Source organism: Halichoeres trimaculatus, unplaced genomic scaffold, assembly GCF_033239565.1.
Source record: "Halichoeres trimaculatus isolate MK-OKI-2021-1 unplaced genomic scaffold, fHalTri1.1 fHalTri1_scaffold_7, whole genome shotgun sequence".
Classification (NCBI taxonomy): Eukaryota; Metazoa; Chordata; class Actinopteri; order Labriformes; family Labridae; genus Halichoeres; species Halichoeres trimaculatus.
In genome coordinates, this window is record NW_027437185.1 from 1300579 (window position 1) to 1327029 (window position 26451).

At 42.2% G+C, this 26451-nt stretch overlaps 2 protein-coding genes across 2 annotated transcripts in view; both read right to left on the minus strand.

The window, feature by feature from the left end:
* LOC141793869 (uncharacterized) overlaps positions 1-26451 on the minus strand; it is a 355863-nt gene that overhangs the window by 191059 nt on the left and 138353 nt on the right. The window lies entirely within an intron of this gene.
* The window catches only part of gfra3 (GDNF family receptor alpha 3), a 96238-nt gene that overhangs the window by 25613 nt on the left and 44174 nt on the right, over positions 1-26451 (minus strand). The window contains exons 3-6 of the mRNA XM_074674354.1: positions 15312-15383; positions 7097-7451; positions 5070-5179; positions 2044-2181 (exon numbers count right to left, since the gene is read on the minus strand). Coding sequence (XP_074530455.1) covers positions 2044-2181; positions 5070-5179; positions 7097-7451; positions 15312-15383 — 675 coding nt within the window. The remainder of the gene's footprint in view (positions 1-2043; positions 2182-5069; positions 5180-7096; positions 7452-15311; positions 15384-26451) is intronic.

A 26451-nucleotide genomic window follows, 5' to 3' on the forward strand; every position in this document is an offset into this window, starting at 1 on the left:
GAGGTCTGGTTGTAGATCTGATATGGTTTTGTTGAGGTTTAAATGCAGTTATGGCGTGGTCAGGATGTTGTTTTGTTGATATTAAGATGTGTTTTAGATGAGGTTTGGATGTGGTTTTGATCAAGTTTGAATGAGGTTTAGATGTTTATTGTTAAGGTGTGGATGTGCTTTCAATAAGGTCTGGATGTGGTTCAGTTAAGGTTTAGATGTGGTTAAAATGTGATAAAGATGTGGATTTTATGTGGTTTTGATGACATTTGTAGTGGTTCAGATGAGGTTTAGATGTTGTTTTGTTGAGGTTTGGATGAGGTTTTGATGTTGTTTCAATGAGGATGGGATGTGGTTTTGATTTGGTGGTAATGTTGTTTTGTTGAGGTCCAGATTAGGTTTTGATGTGGTTAGGCTGTGGTTTAGTTGGGTTTTGCTGTGGTTTGGTTGTGGCTCTGTTGGGGTTTGGATGTGGTTTTTTAGAAGTTTAGCCATGGTCTTGACGTGGTTTTGTTTAGGTTGGGATGAGATTATGATGAGTTTTTACTCTGGTTTTGTTAAGGGTTAGATGTGGTTTTGTTGAGGTATTGATGTAGATTTGTTGAGGATCAGATGCGGTTTAGATGAAAGTTGGATGTGGTTTTGTAGAGGTTTGGATGTGGTTTTTTAGAAGTTTAGCTATGGTCTTGACGTGGTTTTGTTTAGGTTGGGATGAGATTATGATGAGTTGTTACTCTGGTTTCGTTAAGGGTTGGATGTGGTTTTGTTGAGGTTTTGATGTAGATTTGTTGAGGATCAGATGCGGTTTAGATGAAAGTTGGATGTGGTTTTGTAGAGGTTTGGATGTGCTTGGAATGTGGGCTTGATGTGGAGTATTGAGATTTGGATGTCATTTGATGACGTCTGGTTGTGGTTCTGATATGGTTTTTTTAAGGTTTGATTGTGGTTTTGATGTGATTTGGATGTGGCTTTGTTGAGGTTTGGATGAGGTTTAGATGTGAATTGTTGTGGTTTGTTAATGCTTTTAATGAAGTCTGGATTTGGTTCTAATATGGTTTTGTTAAGGTTAAAATGTGGTTTTATGTGATTTAGATGTGGTTTGGATGTGGTTTTGTGGAGGTTTGGATGTGCTTTCCCCAAGGGTTGGATGTGGTTCTGATATGGTTTTGTTGATGTTTGAATGTGGTTTTGATATGATTTGGAGTGTGGTTTAAATGTGGAATTGTTGAGGCTTGGATGGGGGTTTATAAGGAGTGTTTAAGTTTGGATGTGGTTAAGATGTGGTTTAGATATGGATTTGTTGAGGTTTGGATTTGTTTTAGTTTTTTTTTGTTCAGGTTTGGATTTGGGACCTGGTTTTGTTGATGTTTTGTTCAGGCTTTGATGTGGTTTCGATTTGGTTCGGATGTGGTTTTAATGAGGTCTGGATGTGGTTGTGGTGTGGTTATGTTGTAGTTTGGACGGGATTTAATGTTGTTTTTTTTAGGTTTTTGGGGGTTTTATGTGGTATTGTAAAGTTTGGATGTGGTTTGATGTGGTAAAGATAGTGGGTTTTTTTGTTTTTTTTTTTTTTTTTAGGTTCAGATGTAGTTTTGTTGAGGTTTTTTTTTTTGGGGGGGGGGGGGGGGGGGGGGGGTGGATGCAGTAATAGATTGGTTTTGATGAGGTTCGGAAGTGGTTTTGTGGTTCAGATGTGGTTAAGATTTGGTTTTATTGAGGTTTGGATGTGGTTTTGTTGAGGTTTTATTTGGGTTTGGATAGGGTTTGTTGAGGTTTTATTTGGGGTTTGGATAGGGGTTGTTGTGAGGTTTGGATGAGGTCTGGATGTGGTTTGGATAAGGTTTTGTTGAGGTTTGGATGTGGTTTTGTTTAGATTTGGATCATGTTGTGTCGAGGTTTGTGGAATGTCCAGTATGTGTCTGTTTAGGGCTTCCACTGCCAGCTTTACTGCCAATCAGAGGATGAGCCCATGGATCCCAGGAGACAACAGGCAGAGGACAAACTTCAGGAGACAAGCAAACACAGTGTGTGAGCAGAGGTGGGGGGGGGACTCACGCAGGCAGCTGTTGTGTGTGAACATGCGCTGCAGCCTCAGACAGTCCTGCCACTGGTGGTTCCCACTGCCCTCACAGTTACACCACAGAGACACATCCGCAGAGCTGTTGCTGATGTAGTTTGGAGTCATGATGGTTCCTGCAGGTCAGAGTGAGCAGGTTAGGGTCCCTTCACATTTACTTTGAGCCAAAGCACACCCTCACGAAGAGAAACCACACACACACACCCAAAAACGCACACACACACACACACACACACACACACACACACAACACACACACACACACACACACACACACACCCACGCACACACACCTACACACACACACACACACACACGCGCACACACACACACACACACCACCACGCACGCAGCACAGCACACACACACACACACACACACACATACACACACACACACACACACACACACACACACACACACACACACCACACACACACACACACACACACAAAGAGGTGCTTCACTCTACACACAGCTGATGGAGCCTGACAATCATAAATAATTTAAAAAAACAGGATCCAGTCCAGGTTGGAGCTGGCGAGCTGAAAAAAACAGGATCCAGTCCAGGTTGGTTAACTGTTGGCCGAATAATGAATATCTGCCGACAACTCCCCCTGGTGGGCCATCAACAAAATAAAATAAAACAAAAAGCAAAAGCTTAAAGTTAGTTGGTCCATGCACGTAGATAAAAAAAGACATGGACACTAATCCTTACTCCAAGATACAAGAGTATGAGAAGAAAACATAAAAATAACTGGGTATGAAAACAGGTCTCATGACATAAATAGGAGAGAAATAGAGAGGAAAGATGGGAACAGGTCTACTACTCTGTGAGAGACTGCGTGAGCTCATAGGTAAACAATTGCGAATAGTGTTCCTCAGAGGAAAACAAGGAAGAATTTGTACATCTGTACAAAAAGACAAGAACCAAATCCAGGTCTGGACAGACCAGATCTTCGGGCCCTGAGGCAGCACTGCATGAAAAGCAGACCTGGCTCTGCAGTGGCTGCATTAAAAATCCTACATGGGGGAGAGTGGGACAACTTTTGACTTGACACTTTAGAAACTGGTCTCCTGGTGCAGAAACCTTTAAAGAAAAGCTTATGGCACACAATGGGGACATGCTCCTGTTTCCAGCACAACATTTGATCACCTTCCTCTCCGTTGTCTCTGATCCTGTTCTGCTTCACTGCAGACTTTCAGTCTGTGTTATAATTTTAGGTCCAATCAGCATCTGAGACAGCAACCTCTCATTGGCCAGCTGAAATACTTGATACTGATTGGTCAAAACCCCTAATAACCAGCTAATTCTCTGCAGGTATAGGGACAAAAAAATAAGGCCAAAGAGCTTCTGAACCCCAACCAGCTCTGATAGGGGATGTGGAGCACCATGTGGGGGGAGCTTTCCCTTCAAATCATTCCAACATCCAGATTCTGTGTGCAGTAGAGGGATCCTGTTCACTCGCTATGCCTCTGTCATCTGACATCTTCTCCTCATATCCATCCTGAGCTCTCATCCAAAGAGCACACTGCTCTCACCCACAGTAGTTTACGAGCATGATTTTGATTGACAAGCTCTGCCAGACCCCCCCCCCCCCCCCCCCCCCCCCCCCCTCTCATAACATAACAGCAATAAAAAATCTTCTCTTCTTCGTGTACTCATTTGATTAGTCATGCTCTACCATTTTGTAATGTCCTAGATTCTTTATTTGGGGACCCTAACCAGATATGACATTAAAATGCAATTAATTTGATAAATTAATCACAAATCCTGTAATTAATTAGAATATTTTTTAAATCGCCTGACAGCACTAATTTTGACATACAGCAAAACAAAACAAACAAAAAAGGAAAAAAGTCTCATTTCTAGTCAGAGCTCATTAAAATTTAACTCAGTTTTTTTGACACCTTGACCTTATTTATAGGTGTGTGCATGCTCATATACTCACTCAGACAAACATCGTGCAGCTCGTCCCTCAGAAGTTTTTTAGATCCAACCGATTTTAGCCGCACTTAGCGGGGGCCACGGCAAGGGAGCTTCAGCGCAGGACATAATCTCTGCAAAGTCGCTGATTCTGGCTATATTTTTTCATCCATCACCAGAGTTATCATAAAGTCAGCTAGTCTACCGTCTTCAGGTGGGTCAGCTGACCCAGAGCTGACCTGGTAAACAAACTTTTCTGATGTCGAAGAGTCAGACTACGACTTTGAGTTTGACGGTTGTCCTTACCGGTTTGAGCCTGAGTACACGGACCAGGAGCTCCATGAAAGAAGGATGCAGGGGGAGAGAGACGAAGAGCTGGCTCGAGAACAACAAACAGGAGCACGTCCACGACTCAATGCGAACTCGTGGTGCGCTTGTGGACAGTGTTCGTCTATGGCAACAGAAGAGGAGTGTGTTTGTGATAACTATGGATAGGGATGGATGAAAAAATATAGCTGAAATGAGCGATTTTGCAGAGATTATGCCCCGCGCTGAAGCTCCCTTGCCATGGCCCCGCTAAGTGCGGCTAAAATCGGTTGGATCTAAATAACTTCTGAAAGACTCCGAGCTGCACGATGTTTGTCTGAGTGAGTATATGAGCATGCACACACCTATAAATAAGGTCCAGGTGTCAAAAAACAAAGTTGCCCTTTAATCTTTTAATAAACCAGCTAAAGTCACTTGTTTTTCAAGTGTTTCAAACACATTTTTATTAAAAAAAAGCTCTTTAACTAAACAAAAGTGTGTTTTATCTGATAACTCCATTAACCAATAGAGTTTTCAGTAGAATACGCCCAATCTTTACATATTCATGCAGCCCTAGCTGAGTCCATCTACCTTACAGTGCTGTGCTGATATATCTCTCTGCTGTGACAGCGAGGTCCGTTTTTACTGTTCCAGGATTTCAGCAGACAGACTGGATCATGTGCCAAACTCCTGGGTGTAGGTAAATCACAGCCACGTGTTCTTTTTATCCCCAACCTCTCATCCTCTCCCCCTTTGCTTCCCCTCCCTTACCAATGAGTCCAGCGTAGGCCCGGAGGCATAGGCCCGCTGAGTCTTTCAGGCACCCGCTGGCCGTCAGTGGAGATGGCTGGCAGTTGTTGAGGAAATCAGCCAGTCTGGACCTGGCAACGACACAGTCAACGATTCCCATTAAACACATGATGACATCTGGATGTTTGGGTTTTTAAAGCTCACTTTTCTGAAGGTCCCTCTGCCCTCTCTGGGTACTGTTCCTGGTTTGGTTTTGACCCACTTAAAGGTCCCATATAATGCAAAATTCACTTTGGACTGGTTTTATAACAGTAATATGTGTCCCCAGCCTGTCTACAAACACCCCTGATATGAGAAAATTCTATTGTCTCCTTCTCTTGCTTGCGCCAGACAAAGTTTGCTTTCAATACATGTGTGCTCAAACACTTGGAGTTGAGATCTGCCGTGTATGTCGTCATGATCCTAAAAAAGTAACTCCTCCAGGCCTGCCCCTTGTACTGCCCTTTCTGTGCAGCGCGTTTTTCACTTTGGCTGCTCAGCTGCTTCAGTAAAATAAACATGGTGAAGGTACAGGCAAAGCACGGCGGTTGCTCTGTTCTTGGCTGCACAAAAGAGCACAGAAGTCTTTTTAAACTCCATCTCATGAGGTTTTGAAGACGCAGTGGATTGATTTTATTTTTGATAGAGATGCACCCACAACAACTCCTAAAATGTTGAATGTGTGTGCTCACCATTTCACTTTGGACTGCTTTCTCAACGAGGGCTAGTACAAAGCAGGATTCACCAAGAACCTGAAGCTGAAGCATGGATCTGTACTAACTGTCTGTGACCCAGTAACATACGTGGGAGCTGTAAGTTTTACTAATTTATGTTGCTTCACTATATGCCCTACCAAGCGCGATAGACCGATGAATGTGGTTTTAGCATGGCAGCTAATGTAAGTTACAGTTTGTAACTTAGTTTCCTTACACTACGTTAACACACATAAGTAAATAATATCAGCGGACATTAAAGAGAAGATATATGGACATATATTTCACGTGAAGTTAGCTTTACAAACACAATGTTATCTTTTGTTTGGACGGATGTAACTACTTGTCGTGGTCGGCGGAGCGAGTGTTGTGCTACAGGGTAGCGAACGCACTCTCAGCTGTTATTATGGACGCTAAGACCACAGTCACCACTAATGTGTGTGTTACTACAGCAGTTTAGTTTGCTTGATAGGTGTCTCTCATGGTACTGTCTGGAAAAACTAACGGTCCAGGCTGCACACAGTTCTTTCTGCTCGGTATGGTCATATAACTCTGGTTAGCACCAAGCTGCTAACATTAGCGTTATTTACCTGATTATAACTGCAGTAGTTACTAACCACTCAGAAACGTCCTGCTGCAGCCGTAGAGTTTGGATTTCTTCAGGTGCCTCTCCTTCTGGGTCAGACTCTGGATCAAACTGGTCTGACTGAACCACAGCGCTTCTATGAGTCATATCTATGCACTCTGTGTAAACACTGCAGCATGGGACCGGAGCGAAAGCCACACCCTCGTCCAAAGAAGTTGTGAAGGAGGCGTGGACTGGGCAGCTCATTATCATTTAGAGCTACGCCCACAGAAACAGCTTGTTCTCAGGAGCCCTCAGGAGAGGGGATTTACAGAGTGGCTGAAACCCAGGAACAACTGGATTTTGAGGCAAAAAAAAATTTAATTGACTGTCCTGGGACCTCTGAGACTTATTTGAACTTGTTGAAAAGTTGCATAATATGGGACCTTTAACCTGTAGCCTTCCCCTCTCAAACCAGTCTGGGGATTTTGCTAACCATCTTCACCTGGTTTATACACAGCAAATCCCTCTGTGTTCAAATTCCAGTGCTAAACCAGTTCAGTGTTAAATTCTTGTTGTTGTTTTGAGGTGTTTGACGCTATGTTGATGGTAAGCCTTCCTACTGTGGGAGTTACATTGCAGTGTTGATGAAAAATAACACTACATAGTGTTTCTTTAAATGCTTCCTCTCTCTGTGCTGAACTGTGCCCTGTTAACCAGGTGCAGCTCACCTGCAGAGGTCATCTCTGCGACAGAAGCTCTGTTGATGGAGGCAGTTGGGTTGTAGTCCCTCCGTCTCCTGGTAGGAGCAGGAGGGTACGATTGTTTTCCTCCTCCTCTCACCACACAGCGTGTTGGTGCAAGGGCAGAACAGCACACCCAGGCTGTACTCCTCAGGCACGCGCTCCAGGAAGCGCCTCAGAGCCCGGTGGCACTTGTGCTGGTTGCAGCGGTTGGTCCCTGGCACCCTTTTTGTGCATGCCAGGACATACTCCGATCGTAGTGAGCCACACTTTTCGTACAGGCCGCAGTCCTGTGCTGCCTTCAGGCATTGGTTCTCACCATCCAGTTGTATGAAAGATGAGGCTTAGGGTTGAGAAAGAGCCAGTTAGTGGAACATAGAACAGTCAAGCTTCATACAATGACTTGAGCAGCTGACAATGACGAGAAACATCTACAGGTAAAGGATCAGAGAGGCTTTCATTACTCTTCACTTCTTTCGTTGTTTGATCATAGAAATGGACAAAGACTCTGAGACCTGTGATCAGCTGCAAACACAGACTTCATAGATCACCTGCATCGCATCCACTAACAGCACCATGAGTTTTTTAAGGAAGTACACGTGATGTTGGGCTAGTTATTTGGGCTCTTATTAGATCAGGCCCTGAATGTTATGAGAGCTAAGTAACATTACCACCAGACAATGCACACAGGCATTAATGCAAAGAGACTAAAGCTGTGATGTCACAAGGTCAATCTGCTACTGACTAGAAGTTCTAAGATTTGTCCTGATATGAGAACAAAGTCATAATTTTGCCAAACAAAAGGATAATTTTGATGGACTGTAGTTTGATTTTAACAGACTTAAGTTTCATTTTACAAACAAATGTTTGATTTTGCCAAACAGAGATAAATTTAACCAAACAAAAGTTTAATTTAAAAGACTTGAGTTACATTTTTCCAAATGAGTGTTTAATTTTGACAGACTAAAGTAAATTTTACCAAACTAAAGTTTGATTTAAACAGACCAAAGTTACATTTTACCAAACAAAAGTCAAATTTTAAAAGAGTTAAGTTTAAATTAAAACCAACTAAAAATTTTATTTTAATAGAGTTAAGTTTAATTTTAATAGACTTCAGTACATTTTACCGAGTGGAGGTTTAATTCTAACAGACCAGACAGAAGTTTAATTTCAAAGGATTAAAGTTTAAATTTAAACCATCTTAAATTTTTTATATTCATAGACTTAAGTTTAATTTAAACAGACTTGGGTTAAATTTCAACAGGCTAAAGGTTAAATTTGAACTATTTAAAGTTTAAATGTAAAGTTGCTAGCTGAGGTGCTAGGCGCGACCCTGTTGGCTATGGGTGCCTTTTGTGGCAGCTCTCTCTTCTTTGTCTGTATCTTGTGGTTTTTTCATCTCTTTTTCGTAGTCTTTGTATTTAGAGAGGACCATCGCTTTGTGTGGCTTATGTGTTGGTCATGGACACCAAACTTTTTGTGGCTTCAGTGATATTTTTGCTACTTTTTCTCCTGTGTTTGTCTGTAGATCTGTCATGTAACCATGGCTGCATTGTTCACATGTGAACTCAGCTGTTTGCAGCCAGTAGCATGTCACTGCTAAATGGTGTAAGGCCTGTTGTCTTAAGGTGAGGACCATGTGTTTGTTCTCAGGTGTGAGCTAAGAAGTGGCGACATGGACCTGTCCGTCCAGCCATCGTTTTTGGGAAAGTAAGATCTATCTCTGATAAGATGGCAGAGCTAGCTATGCAAACTCAGCAACAGAGGAAATGCCAGAGGGCAGAGCATGCTATTCACAGACATGGCTACACGGGGCTGACATCAGACACCGGCGCCGCCGCTGTGGACGGACGGAATGCAGAAGACGGAGATGAAGCATGACTGAGCAGGCTCAGTCCTGGACCCTGTGGAGGTGGAGGCTGGCTGACTGGGGCATGATGGACGGGCTGTCATCCTCTATTTTCTTGTAGACCTTCTTGCATTTTCCGTACACTTTCTTACTTCTCTTTTCTTGATCGCTGCTGTGACTTCAATTTCGTTGTACTTGTCACACTAACAATACAGTTCTATTCTATTCTAGAAAATCTAAAGTATAAATTTTGATGGACTAAAGCTTAAATTGAAATGGAATTTTTATTTTTACTGACCAAAGTTTGATTTTAACAGACTAAAGTTTAAATTTAAACAATATGAAGTTTAAATTTTGATGAACTTAAGTTTAAATTTAAACAATCTTAAGTTTATTTCAACACAGACTAAATTTTAAATCTTAATAGACAAAAGTTTAGTTTTAAAAGACTAAAGTTTAAACTTTTACCAAATAAATTATAATTTTAACAGACTTAAGTTTAATTTTCAAAGACTTAAGTTTTCATTTAAACAGACATAAGTTTAGATTTGAAATATTTCAGTTAAATTCAAACAGACTTAAATTCTAATATACTACAAGTTTAATTTCAACGGATTTAAGTTTAATTTTAACAGTTCAAAGTTTCAAAAGTTCAAAGTTTAGTTTTAACAGACTAAAGATTAATTTCAACAAAGAAAAGTTTAAATTTCAACAAACTAAGGTTTAATTTTACAGACTCAAGTTTAAATATAAAAGACCTTAAGTTTAAATTTTAACAGACTTGAGTTTATTTTACAGACTAAAGTTTAATTTTAACAGATAACAGTTTAACTTTAAACAAACTAAAGTTTAAATTTAACAGATTCAATTTTAAACACCAGAAGGCTAAAGTTTATTTCTACAGTCCAAAGATTAAATTTTAAATGACTGAAGTTCCTTTTGAACAGACGAAAGTTTACATTTTAACACACCAAAGATTCATCTTAACAGACTTGAGTTGTATTTTTAGAAGACTTTGATTTAATTTTACCAATCAAGAGTTAAATTTTAACAGACCAAAGTTTAATTTTACAGGCTAAAGTTTAATTTTTTATGGACGAAAGTTTAATTTTTACAGACTAAAGTTTTAACAGTTTTAAGTTGTAAAACTTGGAAGATACATACATTATGTACTCAGACTAAAGACACAACGGTCAGAGAATAAATGGCTCCTGTTACCTGACTGTAGTTTGGGTGTCAGGAGAATTTTATTGTTGGCAGACTTGAGTTGTGTTGTTACGTGGAAAAAGTTGCAATGTCCAGGGTTAAAGCTGTCTCATCAGGAGAGTGAAGTCTTGATTTTAGCTGAATGAAGTCATAAACCAATGTAGATAAGCTTCCTTCTCTCTGTATTGAAGGGATGGAGCAGAAGTGGTGGCTGTGGCTCAGTGGTCCACTTTGAAGGTCCGGGGTTCAGTCCCAGGTCTTCTCTCAGTCTGTCACAGTCCATGAGATGGTGGTAATCTAAGCAGCTGTGGTTGTAGGGTAGGGATGACAAAGTGTCTGTGACACGGTAACGTGGTGACGCTGTGACCAACAGGAAGCAGGTCACAGTACCCTAATGCGGAGTGAGGTTGTGAACAGAGAGCAGAGGGGGCCCATAAAAAGAAGACCCTGTTCTGAGCTGCTCTGCAGTCCTTCTCTCTGTGTTGGCTGATACATATCGATTAGGTCTGCAACTAATTATTTTTAATGTTGACTAATCTATTGATTATTTTTTTGATTTGTAGACTAATCACGATTATTTTGTGTTTCAACCTAATTTGACCTTCAAAATGTGCAGACCTTTAAAATTCAACCTGTGTGTTGCATTTTCACCGCATTTACTCAGAGTGAGGTTCTCACCTCTGATTGGTCAGCCCTGTGTCATGTTTGTTTGTCTTTATTTCATTCATGGTGACGAAAATATAAGTACAATGCAAAAAACGGGACGCTGTGAAGCGCCTCTTCCGGGGCGCTTCACAGCGTGCGACCCGAAGCAGCTTCACCTGGCTTGTCGTTTTAACTGTTTTTAACTGTTTTCTAACCGTTTTTAACCGTTTTAGCCGTCTCGTCAGTCTTGTGTGTGCGTGGAGGGTTGTGTCTATTTCTTTAGTATGTGGACTTTGAGCTCATTTGCACAGATATTTGCACTTTTATGCCTAATCACGCTATCATGGACGCTTCTTTGGCATGGAGCAGCCGGACACCACGGCGTGCTTAGGAACCGCAGCACTGTCAGTCGGGAATTATTACTTTCTCTGCGGACCTCCGCAAAAGGAGACATCCCAGCAGAACTGCTCAGGTCTTACATTCCAGGAGAGAAGCCATCTCTCCGGACGACCCGTCGCAAAAGAGGGCGGAGAGGAGGGGTACGTCGGAGATTGAAGCGCCTGAGTCTGGACAACCGCCGCCGGCTTCCTCCGCTGCCGACGGTCCTGCTCCTCTCCAACGTCCAGTCTATCCGAAACAAGGTAGACGAGTTGGAATCATGGGCCAAACTCAAGAAAGAAATAAAAGACTCTTGTTTGTTAGCTTTCACTGAAACTTGGCTCAGTGCAACGGATCGGGACGAGGACCTGGTTATCAGTGGGTTTGGTAGCCCATTTCGGCTAGACCGATCCCCGCAGATCACGGGGAAGAGCCGAGGAGGAGGTGTGTGTCTTTACGTCAACCAGAGGTACTGTAACACTGTTGTGGTACGGGAAAAGTTATGTACCCCTGACACTGAATTGTTGACTGTCTCCCTGCGCCCTTATTACTTGCCGCGTGAATTTCAACAACTGTTTTTCACGCTTGTTTACATTCACCCGCGAGCCAACACCGCCGCAGCGTCCCAGCTGATCGCGGACGTCACACACAGACTCGATACAGTCTGCCCGGATGCGCCTAAATCTTTCCTCGGTGATTTTAATCATTGCACTCTGAGCAGGACGCTGAGATCCTATGAACAATACGTTACTTGCGTCATGACCAAAAAAAATTCCACCATTGACTTGTGCTATGGCTCTCTGTGCGGCGCTTATAAGTCTATGCCGATGCCTTCTCTCGGTGCATCATATCACAATAGTGTGTTCTTATTGCCTCTGTATGAACCGTCCTTCAGACGCCTTCGGTGTGAAGAGAAGGAGGTTAAAATCTGGTCTGAGGACAGTATTTCATCCCTTCAGGGATGCTTTGAATGCACAGACTGGCATTGTTTCCTTGATTCCTGCAATGATGTTAATGAACTCTGTGACACTGTTACATCCTATGTTTCTTTTTGTGTAAACTCTGTTTTACCTATAAAAAAGGTTGTTATCTATCCAAATAACAAACCTTGGGTAACTAAGGAACTTAAGATGGTTTTAAACAAAAAGAAAAGGATTTTTTACACTGGAGACCTTCTTGAGAGGAACGCTGTCTCTAGAGAGGTGAAGAGAGAAATTCAGAAAGCTAAGATTAACTATAAAAACAAAATAGAAATGATCTTTAGCACTGGTGACATTAGAGCGGCCTGGCAAGGTCTGAAGTCTATGGATGCTATTAATAAGAATGCTGACAAGTCCAAGCATCACATCAGCATTACTGGTGTCACTGACACTGACCTTTCAAACACATTTAATGTCTTTTTCTCTCGGTTTGAGAGGTCTGACTTCACCAACAGTGTTACCAGGGTGAAGGATTCTCTTGTTCCACAGTGTGATTTTCAGATATGTCAGGATCAGGTTACAGCATTATTAAAGAAGACTAATGTCAGGAAGGCTGCTGGCCCTGATTCTATCTGCGGTCGCACTCTTCGTTACTGTGCAGACCAGCTCAGTGAAGTTTTCTGTACACTTTTTCAGATGTGTGCCAATCAATGCCAGCTTCCTGCATTATGGAAAACTTCAACTATAATCCCTGTCCCTAAATCCAAAAACCCAAAAGAACCGAGTGATTTTAGACCTGTTGCTTTAACATCATTGGTGATGAAAACCTTTGAGAGAGTTTTAAAAGAAGAGCTTGTATCCTTGGTTTTTGGGAAACTTGACCCTTTACAGTTTGCGTACCAGGCTGGTAAAGGAGTGGAAGATGCAAAACTCTTTATTTTAGACAAAATTTTTAAGCATGTGGAGAAGCCAAAAGCACATGCTAGGCTTCTATTCGCTGACTTCTCTTCAGCCTTTAATAAGATGCAACCGCACATTCTAATTGAGCGCCTTTCTTCTTCTTTTAAGCTGCCTGATCAGTTCTTATTGTTAATTTTAAACTTTTTAACTGACAAGAAACAGCAGGTCTTAATTAATGGAGTCATGTCTGATGTTCTTGTGTCTAACACAGGCTCTCCCCAGGGCTGTGTTCTGTCACCACTTCTTTTTATTCTATACACAGACAGCTGCAGATCTTGTAAAGAAGGAAGCTATCTGGTTAAATTCTCTGATGACACAGTGCTGTTATCCCTTCTCCAAGAATTAGAGTCTGACCATGGTGGTGCCCTTCCGGCTTTTATTGACTGGTGTGATGACCATTTCCTTGACTTAAATGTGTCAAAAACAAAGGAGCTTATTGTTGACTTTAGAAGGAATTGTGTCGATCCTAAAGCCAGTTCCATTCACGGAAATGATGTGGAGATCGTTGAATCTTATAAGTATTTAGGTACTATGTTTGACTCCCAGCTTAAGTTCAACATTAACACTGAGAGCATTGCTTGTCGATGTCAACAAAGAATCCACTTATTAAGGAAGTTGAAGTCTTTTAATGTCTGTGACAAAATGCTGAGTATCTTTTACAAATCCTTTATTGAAAGTCTTCTGACATTTTCTTTTATCTGTTGGTTTGATGGTTTGTCTGTCAAAGACAGAAACAGCCTGTACAGCATTGTTAAAACCTGCTCCAAAATAATAGGAGTCCAGCAGAGAGATTTGTGTTCTTTATGGAAGAGACAGGTGGTCAGAAAGGCAAAAGGAATTATTTCCCAACATGACCACATCTTGTATCCAGAGTTTACCCTAATGCCCTCAGGTAGACGCTTTATGGCCCCCAGTAGGCGAACAAACCGATACTCTAAGTCTTTTATTCCGTCTGCCATCAGGCTGCTTAACCTTGATAGCAGTCTGATAGTATAGAATGACATGCTGGTACTTGTTTGTTTGTTTCTCGTTGTTGTACTGTGTGGGATCTTAAATGCAATGCTGGGTATCTCCATGTTCTCTTTTACCTGCCACAAATTGCTCATGTGTGCTGTAACCTGCTTGACCCTGGCTACGGGAAGGGTCTGTTGAACGCTGCTGTGTACTGATGTGCTCTCTGTCATGTACGGACTTTATTTATATTTATATTTTTGTTCATTGTTCATTGTTGTCTCGCTGTTTGTGGATGTATGTGTAGCCAAGGTGGACTGCAAAATCAGAATTGCCCATTGGGATAAATAAAGTTGTCTAAATTAAACTAAACTAAACTAAAACAAAACAAAATAAATATCAAAATGAATGAGGCAGCAAGAAAATTAAGTTGTTGTTTGCAGTGTTGGCAAGACTATTTATTAGTGACTTTGGGCTTATTTTCTAATGATTATTTACTCATTAGGGCTCGCTGTGCTCTCTGTATGACCCCTTCGGACTCTCTCACAGCTCTTCTTAACACTGCGTAAAGTTTTGTTTCTTTGCATGGGCTACTTCCACTTTGCTCATGCACACTCTGCCCCTTCCCTCTGAGTGTTAGCAGTGCTGTGTGAGCTTGACAGTAAAAGCTCTATTGGATAAATGTCCTTTCTTTTAAAAAGAAAAAAACTGACAGCGCCTCCTACTCTCGAAATCACGTTATCATCCAAACACGGGAGCTGTAAGGCTGTCCAAACTGGAGATGCAGAGCCTCCGTCAGCATGCATCGCCGTCGGGGCTTGGAGATTTTTCCCATAATTTTCGTCACGTACAAACTTTGTGATCTTTTCTCATAAAAGTATCTGTTAACGTGGCGCCTCATGCAGTGAACTGAAGTTACAGATCAGCATTACCCCTGGTATTTCATTTCACCATAGTACAACAACAATAAAAACAATAATATGACGCTTCGACTATCAAAAATTACATTGATAGATTTTTTTATAGATGACGAGTTGATGATGTCGACTAATTGTTGCAGCCCCAGTATTGATGGGCATGTCCAGGGATTAATGATTAATTGAGCGGCTTTACTGTGTATGACCGAAGAGATGGAGCTATGGAGCCGTCTGTTAATAACTGCTGACCCAGATGGACACTGACACCAACTACCCAATCATGTCAGTGACAGTGTGTGTGTGTGTGTGTGTGTGTGTGTGTGTGTGTGTGTGTGTGTGTGTGAGTGTCAGAGTGTGTGTGTCCGAGCGTGTTTTACCTGAAACCAAGGAGGCCATGCGGGTGTCCATTTGAGTGTCATCATAAGGAGAAATCTCCAGGTCCTCCTCCCCTGAAAGGAAACATGTAAATGTTTGAGATTTCACTTAAAGCAGAAGCAGCGTCAAAGGGTCTGAGACCAACGTTCAGACCAACAGAGGACGCATCCAGGGAAAAAACAGCGGAACCAAAGCCATATCTGATGGCTTTGGTTCTGGTGTTTAATCTGTGAAGCCTGTAGAGAAGCTGAGGGGGTGATTAGGAATCAAAGCGTCTTTATCTGGATGTCAGAGACAGAATGAAGCTCTCAGGGTCTGTGTGTTAAGATCAGTAACAGCCCCACTGACTGACTAACGTGGACAGCGTGGCATCTGATAGGGGCCCTGACACCAGTCGGCTGGAGTCACACTCCTTCTGCTGACCAAAACACACATCAAAATGACCAATCACACATCAGAGGTCCTGAGTCTGATGGGTTGAACTCTAAGTCTGTCCTATCCCTCTGAGCCACGCTTTCACTTCAGCAGCACAGCAGCTCCATCTGAATCAGACATCTATAGTCCAGATCAGAGGAACACTTGGATCTCATGCTCCCAGAGGGCAGACACTGCTTTGGACTGTTTCATGTTGTTGATATGAGCTGAAAGGGTTTAAAATGGAAAATACCAGAATCCAGAACGTGCATCAGAATCATTAAATTGCTAGGCGCGACCCTGTTGGCTATGGCTGCCTTTTGCAGCAGCTCTCTCTTCTTTGTTCGTTTCTTGTAATTTTTTCATCTCTTTTTCATAATCTTTGTATTTGGAGTGGATCATTACTTTGTATGGTTCATTGTTGGTCATGGACACCAAACTTTTTGTGGCTTCAGTGATATTTTTACTACTTTTTGCTCCTGTGTTTGTCTGGTGAGTTTCTACATGTAACCATGGCTGCATTGTTTACATGCGAACTCAGCTGTTTGCAGCCTGTAGCATGTCAATGCTAACTGGTGTAAGGCCTGATGTCTTTCCACAAGGTGAGGAGAAGGAGGTTTGGACGACGTGTTTGTTCTCAGGTGTGAGCTCAGAAGTGACGACATGGACCTGTCCTTTCATCCATCGTTATTTGTCAGAACCACAGAGCACGGGGGTTGACCAGCACGTGAGGATAAGGGGGGTCCACTTCTTGGCTGGCAGTGTGAGACCGACGCACTTTAGGGCTATAAAAGCTGCAGGCTGAAAACCGCTGGTGCCCGCTGATGAGTCATCTGCACAATTAAAATAAAACAAACTCTGCAACTGTGTAATTCCTTTGTTAATATGTGAATTAAACTGCAAGCATCGACAGCAATGTAGGGTTTAGATTTACCATTATCGACATCAGACACGGGGGCACATTCGTCAGTGTCTCCCCCACCACATGCCCAATGTTGAGGCCGGCCCAATGAGTGCTGCCACCCGCCCCACAGCTTTGGACAGCTTGAGATAAGGATCCGTCTACCCTCTGCCTGTCTGATGGTAGCTTTTTTTTGAGTCACAACTCATTTCTTTGTAGTGATCCTGGGGTCAGACCACTTTTTTTTAACCAAAAAGTAAATGAGAGCTATTAAGTTTCACATCACGAATATATAAATCAAAACACTTAAGTACGATAGAGAATATTCAAACCTTGGATGGAGTTTCAACACCAACACTGTTGACTGCAGACGTGATCGTCTTCCAGACGTGACATTTATGGCATCCTTTGATGCCACCTTTGAGGCTGCCAAACAATACACTCTTGTGTTTTTCCACTTCAAGCGTGATCCTTTCAATTTCGATCTCAGAGAAATTCCTTTTTTTGGCCACAGCCTGTGCTCCATGTTTTCAATCCTGTGGGTGAGGCCACATGCACCGTGCATATCAGCGGTGATTGCTCTAAAACTGCAAGTGAAGCTCAGCTTCCCCTAAAATGTCCGCCAAAAAAGTGGTGATATGTCCTGCTGTGTGTACATTTCATTGACAAAATATGCGCTAGAATTCCTTCATATTTTGTTCAGAATCAGCTACCTATCACAGGTAACTGGCTCCACCTCCTTGTCATTCATCTCCGCAGCGTCTCAGCACCTTAACACAGTCGGACGCTGAGTGTCTTCTGACTTCAGCGGGGAAGCATAGAGTGGGTTGTTCCACTGTGAAAACTGGATGGTCATTGGGTAAATGCTGGGCTTTGTCCAGCCAATTGGACACTCAGCGTCTCTGGGGGTCTATGAGGAAGAGGGCTGGGCTGGACGCTGGGCTTCTGCATGATGATTGGATGATCTCTCTGATGCTGAATCCCTTTTTGATTGACAGTGAAATGAGCCAGTCGGCGATCTTGAAGTATAACCCTCCACCGAAGCATCTTCTGTAGAGAGGAGCTTCTCCTCTTTAAAACGGCTCAAGTCTTACACTCCCAACACAATGGGTCAAGGCCATTTAAGCAGTCTAGCTCTGCTGGCCATTGAGAGAACACTGGTAAAACGCACAGTATCTGCTAGTTTTTTTTAAAAGATAGTGAAAGAGACACATGGATCTTAGCTCAAAACTGGAAGGTGAGACACATCAGTCTGGCACAAGTCAAAGGGAGACACACTTTTATACAAGAGGTAATATGGCACACTGGAAAAAACACCTGGTTGGTACAACAGAGTCACAGACAGTGTTGGTTGTAACGGCGTTAGAGTGTTAGTAACAGTGTTATTTTTTTCAGTAACAAATAATCTAATAAACTACTTTTCCTCCCTGTCATTTGTGTAAAGACGCAGATAGGCACAGGCCTATCTGCAGGATTAGAAGTCACTTTGTCTGATTTTATTATTGAAAAGCTGTCTTGATAGTTATGTGAACTTTTTAAGTTAAAAAATGATGTAAGAAATGAGGAGTCAGCCATTTGATTCATCAAAACTCAACATTCTTCATCAGCCCAGCTCTGAGCTGCTAAATGATTTATTAGTCCTGAAGTCACCTGCATCACTTTTTCCCCAAACTGTGAAAACAGTCTTCAAAGGATCAAGCTTCAAATTCAATCTACTTGTGCAGCAGTTCTCAACCTGTGGGTGGAGGCCCATGAATGGGACTCAGAGCTGTTTTCAGTGGACAGTGTATATCCATTAGAGTACTATATCAGAGTATACACACTATAATAAACCAGACTATACTCATGCATTATGCATACCCACCATCAATGTTTTACCATACACACATAAATCATTAATCCGTTCTATTAATTAAAAATGAAATCCATACTGGCTGAACAGAAAAGTGCACAAACTTATTTATTGCAACAAATATACTGAATCATTCACAAATAAACATAATTCAGAGAGAGTCTGTTCAAAGTTAAAAACATAATATTTAAATATCAGCTGTATGTCCTGTTTTCCTGTTCCTTTTCGACTTTAATGTAAAGCCATATAACCAGCTCAAGAGAAGTATATTTAAGTCAGTAACTAGTTAACTTTGTTTCGATTTTTGATAAAAAGTGTTTTTATACTGCTGCTCCTGCTGCTAACCCAACCCAAGCCCAAATGCAGCCAGCGAGGGAGACTAAGCCACTCTGTTAAACATGAAAAATAACGTCAGTTACTTTGCTAACTAATTACTCTTACAATGAGGTAAATGAGTTACTAATCCAATTACTTTTTGGGAGAAGAAATTTGTAAGTGTAACTAATTACTTTTTTAAAGTAAAATGACCAACACTGGTCACAGATCATTCTCTTAAAAACGGAACAGAGGGCAGGATTTACGTTTAAATAAATAAACAAATTTATGATGTAGATCGGAAAAAACGAGCTTCTCCTCCTTGACTAACCAGCAGCCGCCACTGGTGTATAAATAGGGGCGTGATATTTAAATTACGATTGTTTTCTGCCACCACATTTATCAAGAACTGATCAGGCGTACACCATGATTGGTCCAGATATGCAACTTTGATAGATCACACGTGAACATTGCCATCAGCTGATTTTTACATCTGGATCTGCACCCATTTCCATGCAAAATTGATAGATGAGGGCCTCTGAGAGCAGCAGGCCTTCTCCTGGCAGCTGGACTAACACAGTCAACAAGCTGCTGCAGCTCCTCTGCCGGTTGAACCTCATTAATGAGCATACAGTGAGGCAGATACTGGTGCAAACTTATGTCAGTCATTTAAAGGAAGTGCAGGCAGCTTTTGTCCACTTGTAAAACCCATCATCAGAGTCCTGATTGACCGGTGGACGAGCCATTTGTTCCTGTGAATGAGTTAAACATATTCTGAGGAACAAACTCAATCAGGAATGTAACGGCATGTAAAGTGTTTATGTATGTAAATCCTATTCGGAGCTACATATTTATGGTAATGACACGCTTGAGCAGCCTAGCAGCTTTGAAAACTGAAGAGTGTGTAATTACACCAATGCTCGACTGACTAATAGGCCACAGGGGAGGAAGGGTCCTCTGGCTAGTGTTAGCTCACTTACTGAGGCGCACATCACACCAGCACTGCTGATAGTGTGTGTGTGTGTGTGTGTGTGTGTGTGTGTGTGTGTGTGTGTGTGTGTGTGTGTGTGTGTGTGTGTGTGTGTGTGTGTGTGTGTGTGTGTGTGTGTGTGTGTGTGTGTGTGTGTGTGTGTGCTCAGACTGAGGGCTCTGTGACTGCAGCTTACTCTGACTTTGTCTGGTTGAGAATAAAGATGAAAATTAGAATCAGTGTAACTGCAGTGAGAGCAGTTCACAGAGACATTTTTAAACAGCACACTCAACATTTCCTCTGCTGTGCTGCTGAAGCACAGGTCACACATGGTTTCTCCTTTGTCCTCAAACAGGTTTATTAACTCTGCTGTGAAAATCTCTCAGCCATGAATCCAGATCTGCACCAGTCATATGTGCAACATAGTCCGGATGTGGACTGAGCAGAACCAGTGTTGGCTCCCTCACAGACCACCTGCATCTCCAGCTCTTAGATTCTCAGCCATTTATTTATCTTTGAAATATTTTGAATTCATATACGCTCCTCATTAAATCTAAAGACCTGTTGAAAAAAATAACACATTTACATTTTACAAAGCTTATAAGTAGTTTCAAAATGAAGAAAGAAGAAATTTGCGTAAACAGTGAATTTAAACGAATCAAAGGTAAACAGTCCGTTCATCACCTGATCAAAGTTTCAGAAAATTTGCTCTAAAATCTGGATTCATGTGTTTCCTGTCAGGTTTTCTCTCTCTCATGACCTCCTGATGGCAAAGGCTGAAATGCTTTCCCTCTGTGAACGTGGTCGGATTGTTCAGCTGCATCACCAAGGTCTCTCACAATGCGCCATCTCTGCTAAGGTTGGATGCAGTGAGAGAGCCATTTTGAATTTCATCAAAGATCCTGAGGGATTAGAGAGCAAAACAGTCCAGAGGTAGCCCCAAAACCATTTCACCAGAGCTGAGCAGCAGGCTGTGACTGGCTGTCCGTCAAGACAGAGGACAATCCTGAATCCAGATTAAGGCCGTTACTGGAGCCGGAACTGCAGCCAAATAACCATCAGATGCCATCTGAGAGAGAAAGCTTTAAGGAGAGAACATGTCCTCAAAGGCCTCAGCTCCTTCAGCACCACAAACTCGCCTGTTTGGACCTTTTCAAAGACCAGCAAACATGGGACTCTGAAAAATGAGGAAAGTTTGATTCTCTGAGGAGAAAAAACTGAACCGTGATGGTCCTGATGGCTTCAACGTAACTGGCGTGCCTGGAGATGTTTTCACGGAGGCACACTGGAGGGGGCGCCATCATGATCCTGCAATGGACCAAACGGAGCTTCAGTTTGGTCAGGGGCTTCAAACAGTGGCTTGCTGTGTGGAGATGTTGCAGGGGGCCTTCTTTATGACTGAGGGCCCTGGTCTGTGTGGTCATGTCTGGGTTTTTCAACAGGACAACACTGCAGCTCACAATGCAGTCCTCCCGGGATTTTAAAGACTTTTTTTTTTTTTAAGAAAAAAAATGTTGTCTTCACTGTCAGTTATTTTTATTTAATGCAGTCGATTGAGTCAATAGAGCAATGTGCACCTGTAGACAGGTGTGTGCTCGTCCTCTCAGATCTTAATTTCTCTAACAGATTTTTCCACTTGTTTTCACACAAATCCTGCTATTCGACACACAATGGCCACGTGTGACCCATGCACCAACCCCCTCAACCAATTCTGCTAACTACAAACACAATTCCTGCTTCACACTCATACTGCAGTTCAAAAACACACTTTTTCAAATCACTAATCACAGTGCCCGGCATCTGGCTAAATTTTCATGGCCGATAATCTCTTGTTTTCACAAAGAACACACTGTCACTGAAAACTCAAACGATAACTACCGTACAATGCACACTAACTCATCACAAGGGCACACCTGCCCCACAGTTTAACCATTAGCAATCAGAGCTTTAACATGAAAGGACAACAGGTGAGCTCTTCTGTTTTAAAGCAATGAATGCCAACACTGGAAACTGAGGCAGAGGAGTGAGGAAATGAGAAGGAAGGATGGGGAGGACGAGGAAAACCAACCCACAACCTCTGACGAGATCTGAGCCCCTCTATTAGACCATGTGGTCCACCATGGTCTAACAATGAGTGAGGCTGGGCAAAGGGTACAGTCATACCTGAGCAGGTAAACTGTAGCATCCATCATCTTGATTTTCTGAACTGAGAATAGGTTGGAAAACTGCAGTACTGCAGATCAATTTAGCACTCAGTGAGTTCAGTAGGGAAGTATGGCCCATGGACTGTTCTGTAGACTATAACAATACAGAGGGCTCTAATTTGGTAGACCAGGCGCAAGCGCAGGCACACCTGCCCTACGCCGGCCTTCGCCACGGACAGGGTGTGACCGGCGCACTTTGCAAGTTTCCTGCAGTGCCAAGAGAGGCGCACTCAAGGCGCAGAGAGGCACAGAGGTGCCCGTCCACGCCTCCCTCCGCGCAAATGGCAGAGAAGGAGAAGAGCCGTGAGTGGGTTTAACACAGCCGAGCGCTTTTTTCACCAATCAAATGAGTGCCTCTCCTCGCCTTTAAATGCACTATGGCTGAGGCGCAGCGACTGATTGGTCTGACTGATCCCCGCCACCGCGGAAAGTGTGCTGCAAAGACCGGTCAGAGCCGCTGTCCCTGCAGCAGGAGAATGGACGGCAGGGCACATCGGAGGACACGAAGCGCGTCACCTTGTGGGCCAGCTCCCGGGACAGATGTAATCTGTTCCTTTGTCATTAATAGGAGTACAAAATGAAGAGACAGTTACACAGCTGGCTTATCCATTCAGAATACTTTTCATCCATCTGCACTCCTGGTTTGTCATCGCCAAATAGCAGAACCTTTGGTGATATACTGTATACTCTCCCGGTGTCTCCGCCTCATCCTCCTTACAATAATGTACTCCATCTTTTTAGATCACATTAAAAATAAAGACTAAAACAGAGAAATATGGGAAATCACGGGTAAATCCTGAGTGGCATACATTTATTTTGTCTCTTTTTTTCTTTGTCTTTTCTCTCCTTCTTTTCTTTGAATTAAATGAAATGAGAGAAGCCAGATATATACTCAGTAACAGATGTTAAGGCTGTTTATTGTTTAATTGTAAGATGTGCATCAAACTTCCAGCTGCCGTCAGGTTAACTTTCCATTATGACAAACGGCTTTAATCTGACATCAGATGTGACGGGACAGTTATTATAGATATAAATGTTTATGCTGGTACAGACAGTTACATTAAATAGTGATTGCTGTGATTGTTTATTGCATTAAAATGTGCCTGACACTCTGGAAACCTGCCTCTGAGGTTTTGTTGACATGTGCGCACATGTGCGCCTGTCACCAAATTACAGCTGCGGAGGTTGCGCTCCGCTTTGCGCCGAGAATAGACCAGGTCAGAGCTGGCAAGCTTTCAGCACACTTTCTGCACTGTTTTTGGCATGAAATTGTCACTGCACCAACATGAATCTGCCGACACTTCCCCCTGGTGCGCTGTCAACTCCCCCTGGCACGCCGCCACACCCATCTCTGCACAGACGGTCTACCAAATTGTCAAACTGGTAGAGCACGGCGGTGCACCGCACGAAATTAACACTGCGCGAGGTGCGCCAGGCTTGCGCCCCCCTGTGAAATTAGAGCCCAGAGTGTTTATAAGTCCTGCCTTAAAGTCCTATCCAGTATTTAAAGTATTTTATTTTTATTTGTAATGCAAACTGAAAGAGTATAAACACAAGGTGGTCAAAAATATCTTCAGTCTCCTGAACAGAGAAATAAAATCAGTAGAGGATGAAAAGACAATATCAGGAGATGCAGCATAACTGTTTTAGTGGAAAAGAAATGTTTCTGTACACTATATGTACAGAACAATATCCTCAAATATTTAAAAACCCAGCTCTGTCTGAACTGTCCGTACTGTAAACACAGTCTGAACTGTCTGCACTGTCAAAACAGGCTGAACTGTCTGTACTATCTGAACTGCCTGAACCCCCTATACAATCTGTACGGTCTAAACTGTCTGTGTGGTCTGTACTGTCTGTAAGTCTGCACTGTCTAAACTATCTGAACTGGCTCTGTGGTCTGTGGTCTGTACTGTCTCTGTGGTCTGTACTGTCTGTACTGTGTAAATTGTCTGTGTTGTCTATACTGTCTGAACTGTCTGAGTGGGCTGTACTGTCTGAACTGTATGTACTCTCTTTACTGTCTGCACTGTCTGTGTGGTCTGTACTGTATGTGTTGTCTGTACTCTCTCTACTTTCTCTACTGTCTAAACTGTCTGAACTTTCAGTACTGTCTGTACTCTTAGACAGGTCTATACTGTCAAGACTATCTGCACCGTCTTTACTTTCCAAACTGTCCAAACTGTCTGAACTGTCTGTACTGTCTGAACTGTCTGTACTGACTGTATTGTCTGTGTAACCTGTATTGTCTGAACTGTCTGTATTGTCTGAACTGTCTGTATTGTCTGAACTGTCTGTACTGTCTTAACTGTGTGTGCTGTCTGTACTCTCTGTATTGTCTGAACTGTGAGAACTGTCTGTACTCTTAGACAAGTCTGTACTGTCTTAACTGTCTGTACTGTCTGTATTTTCTGTACCTTCTGTACCAACTGAACTGTCTTTACTGTATATACTGTCTGAACAGTCTTAACTGCCTGAAATGTCTGTACTGTCTGTATTGTGTGTACTTTTGGAAAGGTCTGTACTGTCTAAACTGTCGGAACTGTCTGCTCTGTTAGAAAGGTTTATACTGTGTGAAATGTCTTTACTGTCTGAACTGTCTTAACTGTTGAACTGTCTATGCTGTCTGTACTGTCTGAACTGTCTGAACTGTCTGTGCTGTCTATACTGTTTAAACTGTCTCTACTGTCTGAACTGTCTGTGCTGTCTATACTGTTTAAACTGTCTCTACTGTCTGTACTGTCTGTACAGTCTAAACTGTCTGAACTGTGTTTACTGCCCGTACTCTTGGGAAAGGTCTATATTGTCAGAACTGACTCTTCTGTTTGAACCATCTGCAATGTCTGTACTGTCTGAACTGTCAGTACTGTCTATACTCTTACAGTTTTTCCTGGTTGTTTGCACACAATTTTTGATGCCTGAGACACAATGACCACAACGTATAACCAATGCACCAACTCCATGAACCAAGTCTGCTAAACTATAAGCACAATTCCTGCTTTACACTAAGACAGCAGATCTTCAACACACTTTTTTCAAAACACTACACACAATTCTCTGAGTTTTGGCACAATTTTCATGAAGTAAACTTCTTTTTTTCACAAAGAACACAATGCCACTCAAAACAGTAAAATGAATATTCCTATTATGCACACTGACTCATCACATGGGTAAACACCTGTCACACAATTTTACAATTAACAATCAGAGCTTTAGCATAAAAGGGCAATAGGTGAGTTTCTCTGTTTTGGAACAATGGATGCCAACATTGAAATCAGAGGGAGAGCCAGAGGTGTGAGAATGAGAGGAGGAGGACGCGGAGGATGAGGAGGACGAGGGCGGGGACGGGGACGAGTAAGGATGGGGGTCATAATCTCTGATGAGATCAGGGCCACTTTGGTTGACCATGTGGTGAACCATGGTCTAACAAAGAGGGAGGCTGAGCAAAAGGTGCAGCCAAATTTGAGCAGATACACAGTAGCATCCATCTTTCGGACTTTCCGAAAAAATAGGTAAGAAATTTAGTCTTACTAGTATTAGGAAATTGTTGTACTGCAATTCAACACAGCACTCAATGAGTACAGTATTACAGTATTGCCAGTGGACTGTTCTGAAGGACTGTAAAAAAGTAAAGTGTTAATTTGAGAAATGTTTTCCTTCTTTTTATCCCTTCACAATATTTACAATATTTCACTCTCTGTATTGCAGAGCTGAAAGACGACCATCAAGAGGAGGTCGGGAGCGTCTACTGTCTCCTGAACGGCAAAATCAAATTGTGAACATGGTCCTAAAGAATAATGCCATTACATTACGGCAAATCCAAAGAAAAGTACTAGAAAACAATGACATTTTTCCAAATATTGACAGCATAAGTTTATCCACTCTGGACCGTGTCTTGCGAAGAAATTCTCTGGAGATGAAACAAGTCTACAGAGATCCATTTGAACACAATTCAGACAGAGTCAAAGAACTGTGATATAACTATGTGCAAGTATGTCCTCTACAATCCTGTAACTGATGCATACCCTGAAAACTGTAAATATTATACATGTTTTAGTATTGGAATCATAATGAATGTATTTCACATAGTGACCACTCCATGCCTATTTCTGATATTATCCTGTGTGTTTCAGAGAGTCCTTGAGCTAGAGGTGGCTGCAGTGGAGCACCAGTTTGTCTTTATCGATGAGGTTGGATTCAACCTCACAAAAAGACGTAGAAGGGGAAGGAACATCATCAGCCATTTTGTGTTCTGAGTCAAAAAAACAAAAAACAATTCTAAAATATTTTGCAAGAAGTGTCACGCTGAGCACAAAAAGTCCTGAGTCATGATGAATATTATGTAATCACAGTGTTTTACACTGAGCACATCAGAGTTCAACTGGTTCATGTAAGTGTTCGTTCATATAGTGGTTAGTGTGTGTCATTTGGAGACAAAACACCATTTTGAGAAGAATAAACACTGTTTTGGATGTAAAGTTTCGTT